General features: G+C 44.1%; 1 protein-coding gene across 1 annotated transcript in view; it reads left to right on the top strand.

Annotated features, from left to right (window-relative positions):
* Positions 1 to 14290, top strand: part of ATP8A2 (ATPase phospholipid transporting 8A2) — a 1219142-nt gene that overhangs the window by 652551 nt on the left and 552301 nt on the right. The window contains exon 26 of the mRNA XM_029602569.1: positions 8888 to 9071. Within this exon, the coding sequence (XP_029458429.1) occupies positions 8888 to 9071 (184 nt within the window). The remainder of the gene's footprint in view (positions 1 to 8887; positions 9072 to 14290) is intronic.

Below are 14290 nucleotides of genomic sequence, written 5' to 3'. Positions count from 1 at the left end.
CCGGGTCCATCGGAGCTAGCGGGATCAGGGCATCCATGGTTCCCATTAATGTCGTGGAGGCCACCATCAACCCCGTCGTGGCCACCATCGATTCCTTCGAGGCCCCCATTTATTCCATCGGGGCTGCCATCGATGCCGTCATTGATGTCATTGGTGCCGTCAAGGCCCCTATCGATCCCGTCGATTCCGCTGTCAATGCCATCGATGCCGCCGTCGATTCCATCAAAATCGACATTGATACCGTCAATGCCACCATTGATCCCGTCGATACCATTGATGCCGCGGTCGATATTGTCGAAGCCGCCATCGATACCTCCATCGATGCCTCAGTGCCCTCGACTAATGAAAACGCTCCATACTTTGGGATCTCAAACAGAGCCCCCATGTAATACTTGGGCAAAAAACAACGCCAGGAGCAGTAGAGGCACGGTGACCATCCGTCACGGATGCCATCCAAGATAGCAGTGGCATCTTCCTCGGTGCTGGAGAATGACCGGGCCGAGCACCTTGGCAATCATCATCACCAGCATGGTGACCATCCATCACTGACACCATCTACGACATTGGTGGCATCTTCCTCGGTGCTGGAGAATGACCGGGCCGAGCACCGAGGGAAACATCATCACTGCCACAGTAACAGTCCGACTTCGATGCCATCCTGGAAATCGGTGGCATCTTCCTCAGTGCTGGAGAATGACAGGGCCGAGCACCGAGGGAAACATCGTCACTGCCACAGTAACCGTCCATCTCCGATGCCATCTGGAAATCGGTGGCATCTTCCTCGGTGCTGGAGAATGACAGGGCCGAGCACCGAGGGGAAACATCATCGCCCGCACCGATAGGGTTCCGCGTTCGGTGCTGGCACCAATACCGCATTGGCATTGATGTCCATCAAGCCAGTTGCGAAGTGGGCCTAGTTACATGAGCCTCCATGCTCCTCTGCACCCGAGGCATCAAGGCGTTTCCCATCGACAATAGTGCCGGGTACTGAGCCACCACAGATCCATGTGGAAGTGCCAGTAATGCCTAGCCTGCCTCCCCCTGTAGCTGTGTTACCTATACCAACTTCCAGGGAGGAGCAGTTCTCGATGCCTTCCAGAGTCTACAACCTCAATCGATGCCGGCCCCCATACCGGCACCAACACCGGAGCCATCGATATTCGCATCGAGACACCGCGACGTTGCCCTCATTGGTACTCTACCAACGACAGACTAAGTCATCGACACCGACTCATCCTTCTGAGCCTCCACAAGCCCCTATACCTATCCTGGGATCCTCAAAGGGCGATGGGGACTCTAATCCTGTTTTGGCACCGAGACCTAAGCCAACCTCCTCTCAGAGCCTTCTCCACCAGAAGAGTGGAGACGATCCCTCCAAATGACATCTCCTTTGCCACTTTTGTAAAGGAAATGTCTGAAACCATCCCTTTTGACCTTGTCACTAAAGAGGAGCAGAAGTTTTCAGAAGGGTCTAGGTCATAAAATCTTCTGGGGATCCATCTTGGTGTCACATATTGCTGTTTACCAGCTATGTTTGTCACAACACTGAGGGAACCTCACTGCCATCAACGTGAAGTTCGAACAAAATGTGATTGCTTCGAAATGTCCTCCCATTGCCAGCAACAGGACTCAGTGCTAAATGGTGAACCTGGCTTATGACCCCTGATTTACAGCCCGAAGTCCAAGATAAACTAGCTGATCTGCCATGCACCGCAGATCATCTCTTTGTGCACAAGATCCAGCAGACAGTGCCTCAATTGCAAGACCACCACGAAACCTTGTGACAGCTCTCTACGTTTCTTACAAATCCTCACTCCTCAGCTAGAAAAACAGCGAAGAGGGATGCTAGAAGGATCTTTTACCGCTCACACGAGTATTATCCAGCTCCCGTGTGAGACCAACCAGTCCACTTCAAAAAGCACGTACATATCAACAACTGATATCCAGATGACACCAGCTACGCCAGTCGGGCAGGCTTCTGGATTTTGAAACCTTGCCAGAGAACAGAACGGTCCATCCTACTGAAGAGCAGGGCTCAGGACACCGTTCCCCGGACACAGCAAGGCAGAGGATCTTAATCCTGCTATTTCCTACTTCCAAGGAAAACAGGTGACCTCCACTCATCCTGGATCTCAGAAATCTCAACAAATTTCTTCAGAAAGAAAAGTTCAGTATGGTGTCTCTCGGCACCATGCTTCCCTTACTACAACAAGGAGGTTGACTCTATTCTCTGGACCTTCAATACTCTTCCTAGTGAGTCATCAGCATTTTCAATACCAAGTTCTGCCATTTGAACTAGCTTCCACACCTCATATATTATACCAAATGCTTAGCGTTCAGGTGTTTCCTTACCTGGACAACTGCCTGATAAGGAGTCAATGCAAACAAGGAGCTCTAAATTCTCTAAAATTCACTATAAATCTACTAAATTTGCTGGGATCAACTACCATAAATCCCATATGGATCTATCTCATTTCCTTGCCTCCAACAGACCAGATCTTGGCACTAGGGGTGTGCATTCATTTGCAACATATTGGTAATCCGCAACGTATAGGGCCATATTCGTTGTATTTGTGGGGAAGCGAAACGTATCGCGATTCCCCATGAATAAAATGAATCTTAACTGAATTATTCGGCCATCTAAAGGAATGAATTTAAACAAACCCCCCACCCTCCTGACTGCCTCAAGACTTACCAAAACTCCCTGGTGGTCCAGCGGGGGGTCTGGAAGCCATCTCCTGCACTCACACCGTTGGCTTCCGTTATTCAAAATGGCACCATAAGAAGAACATAAGAACATGCCATACTGGGTCAGACCAAGGGTCCATCAAGCCCAGCATCCTGTTTCCAACAGTGGCCAATCCAGGCCATAAGAACCTGGCAAGTACCCAAAAACTAAGTCTATTCCATGTTACCATTGCTAGTAATAGCAGTGGCTATTTTCTAAGTCAACTTAATTAATAGCAGGTAATGGACTTCTCCTCCAAGAACTTATCCAATCCTTTTTTAAACACAGCTATACTAACTGCACTAACCACATCTTCTGGCAACCCTCCTGACCCCCACAAGACTAACCACATCCTCTGGCAACCCTCCTGACCCCTACAAGACTTGCCAAAAGTCCCTGGTGGTCCAGCGGGGGTCCAGGAGTGACGTCCTGCACTCGGGCCGTCGACTGCCAGTATTCAAAATGGCACCGATAGCCTTTGCCCTCACTATGTCACAGGGGCTGACCAATGGCACCGGTAGCCCCTTTACATAGTAAAACAAAGGCTATCAGCACCATTTTGAATACCGGAAGCCGACGGCGTGAGTGCAGGAGATGGCTCCCGGACCCCTTGCTGGACCACCAGGGAGTTTTGGTAAGGCTTGGGGGGATCAGGAGGGTGGGGGGTTGTAGTTAATTAAATTTTAGCTGGGAAATGAATAAAAATGAATGCATGAACATATCGGGGGCCCCCCTTGTCGAATGCAACGTATCTGCCCCCCCCCCCCAACGATGAATACGAATACCGAATGCAACATATGCGGTCCCTCTGCACATACCTACTTGGCACTACAGTCGAAAAGGCCTTCCTGCCCAACAACCTCGCAGACATCCTATCAAACTGTCCACATCTCTGCGCTCATGAAACATAGCCTCAGCCCATCAATTCTTCCCATTGTTGGCAACATGACTTCCACGGTCCACATCACTCGTATGGCTAGACTAGCCATGGGAAAACTCAGTGGACTTTAAAATTTCTGTGGCTCTAAGCCATTTAACCACTTTCGTCCATGATCCATGTCACCGATCCAGTAAGCAATTCCTCAGGTGACTTTGGCCATGGTCACATCCATCTTGGGTTGGGGAACTCATATTAACAACCTCCAAGCTCAAGATGATTAGACTCTGCTCGATGAACAGTCTCAGATCAACTTCCTGGAGCTTCGAGCCATACGTTATGCCCTTTATGCCTTCAAACACTGCCTCTCACACAAAACTGTGTGGATAAAGACAGATAACATAGTGGCAATGTGGTATTTATTTATTAATTTAATTTATTTATTTACAAGTTTTTTTATATACTGCAAAATGGGGCAGTAATCTGACCATCTGAGTGGTGTACACAAGCCACATACATAATAAAAGACATAGATAATAAAATAACATTACAATCAAAATTAATATACTTTAGTGTACAATGGCTGATTAAAACAATTTATTTATTTATATATTTTTATATTTAAATGTTTATTTTTTAATATATTTACTTATTTATTTGACAATTTTTCTATACTGTCATATGGGTTTGCCATCACAATGGTTCACAGTTCACATCATAAAAATATAAATAACAATCTTATCAATCAAATAGTTATAAAATTATACTAAAATAATAGAAAATAATCAATTAAATACTAATATCGAAATAAAACTTAAAAACATTCATATTTAAATAAAATTACTGAAAGTATAAAAGAAAGGAATCCAATAAAATAACATAATAAATCCTAAAAACTTTGTAAATTACCACTTATTTGCTCTTTGAGTTTCCTTCCATTTGTTTAAAAGCCTGAATATATGTACTCGAACAAGCAGGGATGCACAAGCTCTTATGGGCTCTACTAGCAAGCTGCACAGATCTGGGCCTGGGCCCTTGCACACTCCATGCATCTCCGGGCCACTTATCTAACAGGCATACCGAACGTACTAGCAAACCATCTCAATCGATTTCTCCATCCACACGAGTGGTCTCTGAACCCATGTGTAGTAAGCAAAATCTTCTAGTGCTGAGGTCAACCAACCATCGACCTCTTTGCGTCCGAATTGAACCACAAAGTGGACAGATTCTGCTCCCTACACAGGCAACAACACGCATTAGCCATGGATGCCTTTGCTCACCACTGGAACAAAAGCCTCCTATATATATCCCAAAAAGCAAAGCGGTAGTCGGTCTAAGATAGCCACGGATGTGAAAAAACAGGAAAGAAGACCGATGCTTTGGAAAGGAGGTTTATTCAATAATACAGTACCTGCTCAACTCTGGCCGAGGTTTGCCCTTACGGCTGCATCAGGGGCACTAAAAATACAATAAATATATACTTTAATATTAATAAAACAACCCAATAAAAATGAAGTAAAATAAACACATTAAACATTAAGTAAAATCTAAAAATATAATAAATGCAACATATATAAAAAAAGATGAACAAAGGAGACAACATATTCAATATAAAAATTAAGAACAGAGAAAAGATTACCTTGATAATGGATAGTTACTAGAGTATGTACTCAGGCACAATGTGTGATTTTGGAAGGTTACACTAAAAAAGTAAAAATAAAAGTAATTTAAGAAGGACACATTAACTAAACCTGTAAAAATAAAAATCAATTAAGAAGTGTGTGAGTCAGTATTACCTTGAGATTGATTTCTAGAGTATATATTCAGACACAATTTTGTGATTTTGGAAGTATACGCTAAAAAATAGAAGTAGAAAATTAAAAAGAACACATAAGTTGTACAGTGAGACACTCTATTATATTTGTGTATTGTGTTCATTGAATTGAATACCTCAAACCATCTTTATATCCGTCGCTGAGAATGCTGTAGTATGCTATATACAATAGCATTTTGCGCCGAAAGAATCTGTAATTAACGTAAGAAAATAAAAAAAAATTAAAAAATGAATAAAAGAATAAAAATAACTTAAACAGTATAATAATGATAAAATATAAGAATAGTATATTAAAAAGTATAAAATAAACTTAAAAAATGAATAAAAAGTTGATAAAAACACAAAAATAATTTATTTAAAAATCCTTAGTGATATGGGTGCAAGAAGCTTAAATATCAATTTTGTCAATATTCTATGACTTGAAGTGGCAACAGTGCTCAATTCAAAAATGGCTATATCAAAACTCTAAAAGAGTACAGAAAGTGAGGTGTCTATGTGTGCCGTCATCGTATTAAGATACATTTCATGTATTTGTTGATAAGGTTCGGGTGTTATATAAAAATCTCCCTTGCTACTCATCGCTGAATTCTATTCTTTTTACAAGGTTCAGCACCGCGAACTAATATATACATTAAAAGCTGCTCCAATAAATTATTCTCGTTCTATCTTTTAGTCATTCATTTCTACGATTGATTTGGAAAAGCCAACATACCTTCAAGTTTTTCCAGAGCATAAGCACAATATCACCCAACAAGTGATGAAAAGTAACCGCGGTGTATATTAAAGATTCCTCTTATATCCAGCGTTTGTTTTTTTTAAAAGGCGCAAAACCATGTGATGTCACAACGTTTGAGCCTTTGCATTCCTATGCCATTAAAAATTCTAACATGGAAAAATCTTTTCCTCGTAGCCACTACATCTGCTAAAACGGTCAGTGAGTTATAAGCCCTTGTTGCATACTCACCCTACACTAGATTCCTCTGTGACTGAGTGGTCCTCTGGACTCACTATAAAATTTCTTCCAAAAGTGGACACAGTCTCTCCCCTTACTCAGTCTATAGTCTGCGCACTCTTTTCCCAAGGCCTCACTCTCACCAGGGCGAGAGGTTTTTGCACACCTTGGACTGTAAGCTGCACTTGCATTCTATCTAGACCGCACTGCAGTCCATAGGAAATCCACCCAACTCTGTTTCTTTTGACAAAAACAAGCTGGGAGTTGCAGTGGGTAAACAAACTCTCTCCAACTGGCTAGCAGACTATATCGAATTCTGCTATGAGGAAGCAGGCCTTCCTTTCCAGGGGTGAGTGAAGGCACATTTTGTAAGGGCCATGGCAGCGTCGGTAGCACACTATCATTCAGTACCAATTGCTGACATCTGCTAGGCTACAACATGGAGCTCTCTTCACACATTCGCAGCCCACTACTGCTTAGATAAGGAAGGCCGTCAAGACTCTGCCTTTGGACAATCTGTCTTGAAATTTGTTTTTCCAGTATATTGCCCAACTCCTTCCACAACCACCTGCTGTGATTTCAGGCTGCCTCATCATTGCCAGTAGTACCCCAATTATTGTGCCTGTCGCACAAGTTGTCTGCTATTGGCCTGTTGTAATATGAATCAGCCTGTAGCTTGCTAATCACCCATATGTGAGGACTATCATCCTGCTTGTCCTGGGAGAAAGCAGAGTTGCTTACCTATAACAGGTTTTCTCCCAGGACAGCAGGAAGTAGTCCTCACCAAAACCCACCCGCCACCCTGTGGAGTTGGGTCCACTTACGTTTTGTTATTTTATTTTTCGCTCCCACTTTTTTGCTGCAAACTAGACTGAAGGGAGACACCTGTGGACACAGGGATCATGGCATGCTGGGTATGCTCAGTGTTCCATAATAGGGCTCCGCCTAATGACATCACCACCAGATGTAGTGAGGACTACATCCTGCTGTCCTGGGAGAAAACCTGTTACAGGTAAGCAACTCTGCTTTATCCAGCTATCCTACTTATCCGGCTATCCAGCAAAAACACGCTTTCAGTATCGGGCTCTATCTTTCTTAGAGCATGATACTGTATACATTTATCAATGTATATTTTACAAAGGTTTCACAATTTTTTTGATCCAACTTATAGTAGCTTCCATATCCTTATGTAAACCTCATCAAGTTGTGTTTCTTGATTTCTTACAGGATCTTTAGATTTCACTGAATATAATGGCTTAATCTTAATGATATGAAAAAGTAATAAAATGATGAATGTCTGTAAAATCCATTTATTTGGATCTCTAACTAGATCTAACTTTTTCCATCTATATTCACAGTTGCTATCCTCCCATACCATAGACTGTTTTAGTTGTAAACAAGGCTGCTATTCTATTAGGGCCGGATTTTCAAAAGGTTACGCACGTAAATCCGGACATATGTGTGCCAGGCCTATTTTCAAAAGCCCCGGCGAAGTGCGTAAAGCCCCGGGATGCATGTAAATCCCGGGGCTTGCAAAAAAGGGTGGGGAGGGGGTGGGGCCAGAGGCTCCAGGCACAGCAGCCATTTGCCGCTGTACTGGGGATCATGCATCGGCAGCTGGCTGGCGCACACAACTTACTTCAGCCCCAAGACTGAAGTAAATTTTAGAATAAAAGAAAAAAAAAAGAAAAAGGTAGGGGGGAAAGAGCAGGGGGGGTAGGGAACGGGGGAAGGCAGCGTGACTCGGCGAGGGCTTGGCGCGCGCAAGGTGCACAATTGTGCACCCCTTAGCGTGTGCCAACCCCCGATTTTATAATATGCGCGCGCATGTTATAAAATCTCGTGTCCATGTATGGGCCGGGTAGCACGCGCACATGGACACGCTCGCACTGGTTTGAAAATCTACCCCTTAGTATATTACAGTTCCAACAATTGCTATCTACCCTTCAAACCTCATCACACCTCACTTTAAGCAACTCTTTTAATAAGAGCAATATTCAGTTTCTTTCTTCTCATTAAAAAGGCCTCCCAGATATCAGCCACAAATGACTGCCTCACTTGCAGAGGCATCTGAGCATGTCCTCCAACTGGCGAGGACAAACTCATCCTGTTGATATGTGCCAGTTAACCTTGTTGCTTCTCCTCTTTGGATTCCCATCTACCTGTAGATCAACCTATATATTTTAGCAACCCATATTCACCCTTTAAATCAACACTGACACAGCTGTTTTTTGTAGCCTGAAGTCAGTTGACAGAACTGCTACGTCTTTATAAAATATAGTATATGTTTAAAACAAAAAAAGAGAGAGAACTGAATTGTGCATACTTTTGTAAAAAGTTATTGGCATCTGCTCTATAGCTTAAATGTTGAATTGGGAATCTTTCCAAGAACTTCTCTTTGAGAATATCTAAATCTGGATTACAGCTGTCTCTTTGGAAAGATATGAATAACCTAATATAAGGAAAGCTAACTGACATTCTCTCTTTACTTTGCAGAGTGTCTCCAATCCAGAAGTCTGAAATAGTAGACATGGTAAAGAAACATGTGAACGCCATCACACTGGCCGTTGGAGATGGTGCCAACGATGTAGGAATGATCCAGACCGCACACGTTGGAGTTGGGATCAGTGGGAATGAGGGCATGCAGGCAACCAACTCCTCCGATTACTCCATAGCACAGGTCAGAAGCGCAAAATAGCAGCTGCTGTAGGCTGTTGACAGAGGTATCAGCTGTGCTGGAGTGTGAGCGGTTCAGAGCTCGCCTTAAGTCTAAGGGAATTATTTTGCTCTTTGAGGTTACTGTCTAAAATTGACACCTCAGATGTACTTGAGCTCCTTTTAGTTCTGAGCTTGTCTTTCTCTTTGGAGCAATGATCTCCTCTCTTGGAGGGTTAGGTTTCTTCCCACCAGCTGTGAAATGTTTAAACTGCTATGTAGTCAGGAAGAGGCAAAGTGTTAGATATTTGTATTTAAAGTCCTCCTAATTCTAATTTGTATTTGTCCTGTGTGCCTTTTCCAGCAAGATTTGTCGATTAAGACAGTGTTAAGGCACTCGACAGGTACTAACAATTTCTTTGGCTAGCCTCTTAAATATTTAACAAAGATGCATAACATAATGCCAGCAGCAGATCTGAATGCATTCGTGGATTGTAATGTAATTATATTTTAATAACAAATACTGACAAGAGATGCCCACCTAAAGCTACATAAAATGTTACTACCAACAATATTTTGTAGCCTGTGGTTCTAAGAATAGGGATATACTTTTCTTTTAGTAGTAACAGTAACATGACAATAGAAGTACAAAAATGTATACAATAGCAACAAATTAACTACACATTATATATTGTCTTTTTTAATGTAACCAGTCTAATATACATCACTCAGATGTGATGGTTAAGGTTATTTTACTGCCAACCTTCCATATAGCAATATTGATGGACACAGCCTAAGGAACATTGAAAGAAAATGGAGTGAAATTGATGGACTAAGGAGATAATGAAGATCTTTGGAATGCTGTGCATAAGATAGCTAGAAAAATGGATTGAATGATTGAACATGGGACACTAGATAGGATCAATGAAAGAATGAAATAATTTTTTAATATTCCATTCTACACAAAATTAGAAGACTCCTTATTTCACGTATTAGGTTTAATCATATGAAAATTATGTTTAAAAGGATAAACATGTGAAATACAAGAGAGTGACTTTTTGACAATGTATTTTAAGACATATAAATATGTCAAGTTCCATTTTCAAAATTATGTAAATTAAACGCTTTTAAATAACCCCCCCATTTCCAATTTCTACTCCTCCATTTGCCCCTCTCTTTCTCACCCATTCCAGTGCTCCAGTTCTGTCCACATGTCACCCACTCCAGGAGAGAGGGGGTGCCAGTATGGCCATTTGGCTAGGGCCTACAATGTTCAAGGGGCCTACTTTTCTATTTCTAACATGTATAAATAAAAATTTCAATTGTAATTCAAGAATTTGCTAACAAAAAAGCTCATAAAGCCTTCTTAAATACAAAAAAATGATTGGGGAAATTTAGAAAACGATTTCTCTTATTAAGTATCACATCAGAACCTTACATAGGGGCCTACTTTTCTTAGCTGGCACGGGCCTAATTCCTGCTCTCTCCAGCCCTGTCACCTCTCTAACAAGGTCATTTATCAAATTGCTATAAGGCGTTTTTGCATGCGAAAACGCCTTAACGCATGCGAAAGCACCATAACACATGGTGTGATGCAAATCAGAAAAAAGGAAGGATTTTGGGGCATGATTTGTGACTGAGTGGGCTGGGTTCACAATTTTCCAAAGCTGTATCACATGGCTATAACTACACCTTTTTCATTTGCATAAAGCTGTGTGATAGGGCTTTATCGTGCTGCAATGTTTTTGCAAATGCTGTTTTTAAGCTCCTGGAGAGTCAGTCATCAGTGGAGAGAGAGAGAGAGACTGAGACTAGCCATAATGCCCTCATACTAGATTGGTATTTATATCTCTATGGGAGGCCCACCTAGTAACGCGAGGTGAGGTTTAGGTATTAGTGTAGGGGTTAGGGGCCACTTTGACATTCAAAGTGAGACAAAAGAACAGAACAGTGCTCTCTTGTGAAGATTTGATGACCTTCGGAGTGAGGAAACTCACCCAAAGATGAAATTTGTGCAATGTTCTTGTTGTGACTGTCGCTGCTCGACGTCTCCACTCTGCCCTCCTCACCTCTTTGGCGACTCCCTCTTGCTCAAGTGGAAGGTTGGCTGCTGCGGCATCTCTCTGCCGTCTTCCTCCGGCGTCCCCGGAGTAGCTCGACACTGCGATCCGCCATGATTCACAAGGGCCTAAGGGCGCATGCGTGGCGCGGCCCCGACTGATGTACCAGCAATGGTGCAAACCTCAGGGGTGTCCCCCTAAGATGATGTCTGATACTTCACTTTCGATGCATATCCAGCATAGCTCTCTGCTTCAACGGCAGGGGAGAAGAAAAAAACTGATACCTCACGCATATCCAGCATAGCTCCCTGCTTCAACGGCAGGGGAGAAGATAAACAACCAATAAGGGCTGTATAACATAATCTGGGTAAAAACAAATAAGCATGGGTGTAGCTTGCTTATTGCGGCGGTTACTACCCCTACTACCTCTAACTAATCAAGCTAGATATTTCACTTGGATGCAGCTCCATCACCGCTCTCTACATTAATGGCGGGGGTGGAAGGGAATTAGAACCAAGAGCTAAGAGAAACAGATAAGTATGGGAGAAGAAATGAGGGAAGCTTGCTGGGCAGACTGGATGGGCCATTTGGTCTTCTTCTGCCGTCATTTCTATGTTTCTATGTTTCTATGTTTCTATGTTTCTATGTCATCAGTACTGGATATATAAGGTCTTAGAAATCTCTAACTAATCGAGTTAGCAAGGAGTTGGAAAGGACCAGTTCGCACTCTCCTAGCTACTCTGCCTCCTCGTACTTATCAGAGGTACCAGCTCCTCGGGGGCCTCGCTCTCTCTTTGTTTTTCAGGTCACAGTCAGGAACCGGCACTTGCTCCTCGAGGGCCCATGTTCCCGGACTGGTTGCTGAATACTCATTCTGCCTGGAAGTCATTGCTGTCTTCTACACCAGGGAGTTATCTTCTCTCTCTCAGAGCTTTCCCTGGAACCAGGTACTCGCTCCTCGAGGGCCTAACCTATTCCAACACCTGGACTACTTCTAGAGACTATTGTGTGAGTGTTACCATCAAGGCTCTGTTCCTGAACTCTGCATACCCTGCCTACTCACTATATTCAGTTTCTCTACAGCTCAGTTATCCAGGATCACTGTTCCAGTACCTGAGGGACTACAGCCCTGCCGGGCACTTCCAGCTCACTACTGCCACCTCTGGTGGTTCAATATACTGTTTATTAAAAGAACTAGTGTGTGTCTGTCTCCATACTCTGAGCCTGACTGGTGGTCCCTCTCGGGATCTTCCCCCGGGGGCGTGGTCACCGGCCCAAGGATCCACCCACAACTACCTCATACACCAAAGTTCTGTCAACCTAGTTTGATGTTTAGAGAGTCCATCAAGCTAGGTTGAGAGGGTGTACAGAAAAGCAGTTTTTTCTGCTTTTCTGTACATGTTCCCGGTGCCGGCAAAAATTAACGCCAGCGGCTTGGCTACACATTTTACTTTCTGTATGGCACGGGAATAACTAATAGGCCCATCAATATGCATTTGCATGTTGTGGGAGCTCTTAGTTTCGAGGGGTTTGGCCGCACGTTTTCGACTCGCTATTACCCCTTACTGTATAAGGGGTAAGAATAGCGCGTCGAAAACATGCGGCCAATCGCAGACTAACAGTGCGCTCCGCCGGAGCGCATTGTACTGTATCAGCCTGATAGGTATTAGCGCAAATTGCGATAAACTGCCTGTTACCATAAAACACACCCCTTTTCCTATCACATGCGATATTTAGTGCATTTTGATAAATCGAGGCCTAAGTATCTTAGGAGGTTATTTTCTAAAGGGCCTTTTCGCGTGCGATAGGATGCAAATAAGCTGGAGGGGAAGAGGTGGGGCGGGGAGGGGGAAGAGTCAGCCACGGCACTGCAGCTGGCAATAATGTGAGGGACGTTTTCGCTGGCAATAGCACAGCAAATAGCACCACCTTTTCTCACAGGTGAAGCAGGATGGTAGTCCTCACATATGGGTGACATCATCAGGATGGAGCCCAATCATGGAACACTTTTGTCAAAGTTTCTAGAACTTTGACTGGCACCTACTGGGCATGCCCAACAATGCACTGACCCTGCAACCAGCAGAGGTTCCCCTTCAGTCTTCTTTTTTCCGTGCAGCAGTAGCCACGTGGGTTAAGGAGCTCTCTTGAGATTCCTGACAGGAATTTTTCTCACGGAACTTCTTTCAAAAATTTCAAAAAAATTCTACCCCATAGAGGTCCCCCTATTGATATCTATTCTCCGTGGTCGAAAGGTAAGGTTTTACCCTTGTTGTGGTCGATTCCCGTCGAGTTATCCCTTCGGGGCCTACCAGCCATCGACCGCACCGCGGATACATTTTTGACAGAGTCATGGCGTCAGGGTTTTGTCGGTGCCCCGACTATACTCGAACAATGTCCATCACTGACCACACATAGTGTGTGCTATGTGTTTGGGGTCCGACCATGATGTCCTAACTTGCACCAAATGTGCCCAAATGACACCGAAGGGCCTTCAGGCTCGTTTAGGGAAAATGGAGTTTCTCTTTCAGTCAAAAACCCCGACTCCATTGATAGCTTCAACTTCGTCCGAGCCGGTGCCATCGACCTCTCTCCAGCACCAGGACACCGCTGCTGCCCAACTGGTGTCTACGATTCCAAAGGTGTCGATTCCCTCCTTGCCTCTTCAAGAAAAGGACCGAGGAGATCATTGAGAAAGACGTTGACACTGTCATCGCAAGGCTCAGTCTGCCGATCCAGGCAAGCTCTTGGCATCGGCGTTGATAGAGCCACCAGCAAAGAAGCCCCGTCCAGAAAAGGCCCCATCTTCTTCTATGACCGGGTCACTGAGGCGTTCCCTACCTTCAGTGGTACCGGGATCTGCGATTCCACCTTCACCAGTGGACCCTCCGCCTATGCCAGTGCTGCCTCCTACTCCGGAGCCGGGGTTCTATGCCCCAGGCTTCCGCAAGGAATTGGATCGGATGATCCAAGAGGCCATCGGTAAAGCACTTCAGGGCTTCCAACCTCCATCGACGCCGGTACCTGTCCCCGAACCCGTCACCGATCTGATTCCCGTAGCGCTTGCACCGCTACTGGGTAGACTGGATGCGTTGATCGGTGCCCTTCCACCGATGGAACTGAGAGCACTGGTGGGTCCAGTGCCTTCCACACCGATTCCATTATCATCGGATGATGAGGAAACACC

Source organism: Rhinatrema bivittatum, chromosome 5, assembly GCF_901001135.1.
Source record: "Rhinatrema bivittatum chromosome 5, aRhiBiv1.1, whole genome shotgun sequence".
Classification (NCBI taxonomy): Eukaryota; Metazoa; Chordata; class Amphibia; order Gymnophiona; family Rhinatrematidae; genus Rhinatrema; species Rhinatrema bivittatum.
Note: the sequence above shows the minus strand (reverse complement) of the source record. Positions and strands in the feature narration are given on the sequence as shown.